This window comes from Petaurus breviceps, unplaced genomic scaffold (assembly GCF_028583685.1).
Source record: "Petaurus breviceps papuanus isolate PSGF00001 unplaced genomic scaffold, PetGlider_PUasm1.0 90977, whole genome shotgun sequence".
NCBI lineage: Eukaryota > Metazoa > Chordata > Mammalia > Diprotodontia > Petauridae > Petaurus > Petaurus breviceps.
This window is the reverse complement of record NW_027187391.1, coordinates 19,603,697-19,609,696: the sequence shown is the minus strand read 5'-3', so window position 1 is coordinate 19,609,696 and position 6,000 is coordinate 19,603,697. Positions and strand designations below refer to the sequence as shown.

Sequence of the window (6,000 nt, the reverse complement as noted above, 5' to 3'; positions counted from 1 at the left end):
GCCAGGTGGCTCAGCGAGTAAGAGCACCGGCTCCAGTGTCAGGATGACCTGGATCAAATCCGGGCTTAGATACTCAGCACCATACCCAGAAATAATAACTGGCTGTGTAACCTTGAGCAAGTTACTTAACCCCGATTGCTTTAAAAAAAAAAATTATAACTGACTTCTCTACATATTGCAGCATAATAAATATTTCCAAAGCACTTTCCTTACAACAACCTTGCGAGGTGGTCAGTAATGGTATTATTCTCCCCTTTTATAGATGAAGAAACTGAGGTTTAAAAAAGTAAAAGGACTTTTAACTAGGAAATGGCAATGCTCTGATATAAATGCAAGCCTCCTGATTTGAATTCTTTTTTCCACCATACTACTCTTGTCTCTCAAATCCCACTCTTCAACCTAATTAATTAAAAACAAAGCAAAAGAAATTTATTTGCCTGGTGAATATTTCACAATAACACCCCCTCATCTAAAGATAGAAAGAAAAAAGACAGTGGATAGAATATTTATAAATATTTTTTAGGGGATTCTTGCATTAAAAGATAATCTTTAAAGGAAATGTTGATATGATAATGGGCACATAATATGACAGCATTTTCTGGTCCTTATATATGCTTTCTCACTCTTTTACATTTGGTCATGCTCAGCAAGGAATATCCTCCCTTCCCATCCTCATCTACTCCTTAGGATCCACCTCAAATTTTACCCCCTCAATCACTTCTCATCTAATCCAACACTTAGTATTTGGTTGACCCTCAGCAAGTCATATAACTTTCCTGAGCCTCGATTTTTCTGATATATAAAATGAGAAGGCTGAGGGAGACTATCTCTTATGTACCTTGCAGTTCTTGATCTATCTAATTTTATTATTAATTTTAGAAATAATTTTTTCCTCCTTGGGCAGAGTGGAAGCTCCATGAGGATAGGATCTTTTCCTATTTATCTTTGTATCTTCCTCAGGGTTTAGCACAGTGCTTTGCACAGGGTAGGCACTTATATTATGTATAGTTGTTGAACTTAATTGTTAGAAACCAAAGTAGTTATAGAAGAAGTGAGGGGAAGCAGGAAAAAAACACCTAGCCCCATGGCTTAGACATAAGAAGTGCTTTAAAATGTTTTCTAAATTAACCGTTTGTCCCATCCACTTGTCCCTGCTGGGGTTTAGCAATGATTTGGTGGAAAAAAGCACTGGACTTGGGAGTCAGAAGCCCTGAATTTTATTTCCTACTCTACATTTGCTAATGGTATGACCTCCCCCCACCTTTATAAAGTTCATAGTTTAGTCGGAAAAGAAAGGCATACATAAATGAAATGTTAAATAACAATATTAGAGTGAAATAATAATACAGCACCATAAACATAAGAGATGTCACAAGACAGCACACAACTAATTGCCAAGTAAAAGCAGAGTCACTGACTGCTCTGAATTCCCAGAGGAAAGAAATTATTTTGTGAAAGGGTTATATAGGAAGGTTTCCTGGAGGAAATAAGATTTGATTTAACCCCAGAGTTTAGTTAGGTTCCCCTCCCCTGGGATACACACTGAGGAAGTAAGAAGATATTTCAGTTAGAGGGAAGGGCATGGAGCTGAGAAAGTAGAAAACATGTTCATAACAGCAGTTTGGCTAGAAGAGAGATTTTTCTATACAGAAGTAGTGGGACATAATTCTGGGACCAGACAGTGCCTGACCCTGAATACCATTTGAACTTTATTCTGTATACAATGGTTTGTCATTGAATGTCTCTGAGTAGGAGAGTCACAGGATGAAAGGGGATTCTAAATACTGCTTTAATTTCTGGCTTTTCATTTCTGTTCTGTTCACTTTTATCATGCTCTCTGCGCACAACCTTACTTCCATTTTATTCTATCCCATTATCTAGCATATCTTAAAAATTCTCTTGCTTCCTTTGCTATGCTAGGTCACATGTCTCCCCAACTTGAAAGAATATTTCCTCTTTCAGGTTTCTCTTTAGAATGTACTTCCTTAACTACAATTCTTCCCTACAGTCAGTGAAGTACAGAACACTAACAAAAAGTCCATGATTAATGTTTCCTTATTACTTATAACTCACTAATGTGAAAACGAAATTCTGTGCATTTTTTTGTGCATGAGTATTCTCATTTTGAAGAATGAATAAAGGATTTTTAAAAATTTGGTTTTATTTCACAGCATGGTTTATTTAGACACTGGTTCCACTAAGAACTAAGAAAAGAAATAACTACCTTTAAAATTCCATACTATTATCAGACGTATTTACATCAGGGTCAAGTTCATTTCTTTTATTTCTGTCTATCCCAGTCGTATAGCATAGTGCCATAACATAGCATTACTAAATACAGTTGTGTATTAATAAACACAATGGTGTACTAATGAACACAATGTTTAGGATTAATATTCTGCAAGGCAACTAGGAAGAAAAGTCACAGATGACATACACAAAAAAAAAATCTTTTTTTCTAGACAAATTACATAACTTTTACCTCTTGCCCTCATTAACCATTTTAGAAAAAGGTATTTTTTAAGGGGCAGCTAGGTGGCACAGTGAACAGAGTGCCAGCCCTGGAGTCAGGAGTACCTGAGTTCAAATCCAACCCCAGACACTTAACACTTACTAGCCTTGTGACCTTGGGCAAGTCACTTGATGCCAATTGCCCACCTTCCTTCCTACAAAAAGAAAAGGCTATTTTTTGTTTGGTTTTGCTTTTTTGGTTCAGACCTCTGATTTTTCTTTTGGAGTAAGGAACTCCCCTCCATCCAAAGATCATTAGCAAATCAGCTATACTTCAGAGTGTCATTTGGGAAGTTAAGTGCCTTGCCCATTGTCACATAGCTAGTATGTGTCAGAAGCAAGACTTGAACCCAGGCCATCCTGACTCCAAGAAAAGCCCTTCTATTCTCTAGGCTATCTACTGGAACTGTTAAAAAAAGGAGAAACTGAATGACATGAAAGGTGCTAATGATTGATGACTCGGGCAAAAATTAGTTATTACAAGAATCCAGACTCCTAGATATTCTCAACATTCCTCAATAACCAAAGTCACTAAAATTCATATACAAATAAATTTTAAAAATAAAGCGAGGCAATTATAAACATGAGTTAGAACTTGTCATTTCCCAAGGCTTAGATTAGGGGTGGGGAACCTGTGGCTTCAAGGCCACATGTGACCTTTTTACTGAGTTCAAGTTTTACAGAACAAGTCTTTTAATTAAGGAGATTTGTTCTGGGAAGTTTGGATTTAGTCAAAGGACTAAACTTGAGGACCTACAGGCCACTCAAGGCTGAAGATCCCCTCCCCTGGTTCAAATTTTTAATCCCAAGATTCAAGGGGATAATAATTTCCTCTTGGGTCCTTTAATTTCACTTAATGCTATTTTGCCATATGCTGAATATTCTCATTCTGTACAGCCAGAATTTGACATATTTCCCCATTCATTAATCCTTTTTAATAATTGAGTAAAAGTATATATCCTATTCACCAATCTCCAATTGATTGAGTTTTATTTCCAAGTTTGGCTAGAACCCTAAATGTGGAGACATGCCCTCATCAGGATATCTTAGTCTTCAGGCCAACATCTGAGCCACTGTCCCTACTGTGCTTCCTCTCATAGCTACAAGCAGTTCCATCTATCTTACTTGGCAGTTAAGGCTATTTAAAGGGACAACTCTGCTATTCCCTCTGGCTTTTCTGCTCTCATTTCTTATTTTTTTCAGAGTCACTGTACTGGAAGGGACCTTAGAGGCAATGTAATCCAACCTCTACCAGGAATCTTTTCCACAAAATCCCCAACAAAACAAGATATTTTGTTTGAAATCCTCCTTCATTGTCAAATAGGATGGTCTGTTTGAAGACGTCCAGTTAACAATAGCAGCCTGTTACACTTCTGCACAGCTCTTATTGTAAATAACATGCTAGTTCTTGCTGGACTTTTTTCGCTGTGTAGGGGTGGGGGTGGTGAGTCAACTTTTGCCTTCTCGCAACTTTCTCCTAGTTCTACTTTTTGGCATCAAGTCAACTCCGATACCTTTTTCTAACTCTTGCTTCTGCAAGCTAAATATTGCTAGTTCATTTCACCACATACTGGAATTTGAGTCCCCATTCCATTATCACAAGTGGAAAAACTGAATTACTGCCTCCTATATCATAAGCTCAAAGAGCATAGAGATTGTCTTATATCGTTTCTATCTTTCTCAGAGCCTAGCACAATACTGTATACATAAAATGAGCTTAATAACATTTTCCCAAATAATTTTGTGAATGAAAGATAGCTTGTAATAAACTCTTGAGGAATGTGTTTTTTTTTTCTACCTGAATTAGAAGGAAATAATTTTTCCCTCATGGAAGACAGTTCTATTTCTCAACTGAAACTTAGCTGGGTATGGTATGATCTGTTTAATTTGAATACAATGATCTCCTTAGTAAGGAGAAACTTGCTGCTTATAATATGCTACTAGCATGGAACTTTGGCAATTTCTGCTTATATATGGACATTTTTTAAAAAAGGGAATAGCATTGCTTTCAGAGAAAATAATTTTTTGCTGTCTTTTAAGATATAAAACATTAACTGTGAGCTCCTTGAGCAGGCATGGTCTTTTGCCTTTCTTTTCATTCTCAGTACTTAGGGCACCTCTGGCACATAGTAAATGCTTAATAAATGCTAGTTGACTATGACAGTCATTTTACTACACTGGTAATAGGATTTTGAAATACTTACCCTTTCCAGAGTGAATGTCCTAACCACATATTCAGCAAGTGGTTCCATTTCTACACAAGTTACTTTGAAGTCACCATAAACTTCAGTATCATCAGGCCAATACTTATAACACTTAACCTAGATGGCAAATTGAGATAACATGTTAAAGAATGTAAAAGTGAAGACATGAAGTGTAGTTTACAACAAGTGGGATGCTTGAGTAAATTCAGGAGCCTAGGATATTATCTAAAGTTGTATTTTCGATCAGGTTTCAATCAAAGATGACTAATTAGAAGCCTATAAGTCATGTGAAATTAGTGTCACCATCACAACATCAATGAGATTTATGATGCTATTGCATATGATATATTGCATATGATGCTATGACAGATCTGATAAAGCAAATGGATGACATTTGACTATTGAAATGTGTTCTATGAAATGTAGAGGTCAAAGAGAAACATCTTGGCTAATGGGTCTTTATAATATGAAGTACTGATTTTAAGGGCACTCCTTACTATTTATAGAACATAATAGCAAAACTTTCTAATTTTATTTTTAAATAAAACATCAATTGATATAATATGGATCTGGAATATGTTCCCATTTCTTATGTTCTATTTCAAAATTTGTCAATGAGTTCTTTGTTGGAAAATCCAAGGACCATCTTACAGTCTTCATCCACCTCAGTTTCTCTGGAGCATTTAATACTGACAATGCCTTGCTTCCTCAACTTCAGAGAAACCACATTCTTCTATTTCACCTACACCCTCTCTCTACTCCTTTTCACTCTCTGATGACAAAGAATCATTTCCTACCTTTCCCCCACCTCCAAAGCTGAGTGTGCCCCCAAGAATCTGTATTCTATCCTTCCCCCCTTTCCCTGTTCATTCTCTTACTTGGCTATCTTATCAATTTTTGTGTTCCAACTATTACATCTAAACATATGACTTCCAGATTGATATTTCTAGACCCATATTTCCAAATCGGAGGTCCCTCTGAAACCTCATGCTTAAAAGAGCCAAAACAAGGCTTATCTTTGTCCCTAAACTTGCCTCTGACAACTATTTATGATTATAGTATCATCGTTACCCCAATCTCTCATATTTTTATCTTATCTTTGACTTTTCCCTCTTCCTTACTTTTCTTATGTAAATTCTACCTCACCAACATGTCTTTCAATGACCTTTATTCAAGTTACTAACACTATACCTATAAAAGACCTTATTAACAAGCACACAAAATATTACAATAGCCTCCTATGACCTACAGGACATCCTTCTTGTAGGTCATCCTGTCAATCCTG

At 36.4% G+C, this 6,000-nt stretch overlaps 1 protein-coding gene across 2 annotated transcripts in view; it reads right to left on the bottom strand.

Annotated features, from left to right (window-relative positions):
* Nucleotides 1-6,000, bottom strand: part of PTPRK (protein tyrosine phosphatase receptor type K) — a 759,288-nt gene that overhangs the window by 34,554 nt on the left and 718,734 nt on the right. For both annotated transcript variants that reach the window (XM_069077441.1, XM_069077439.1), the window contains one exon: nt 4,716-4,832. In XM_069077441.1, the coding sequence (XP_068933542.1) occupies nt 4,716-4,832 (117 nt within the window). The remainder of the gene's footprint in view (nt 1-4,715; nt 4,833-6,000) is intronic.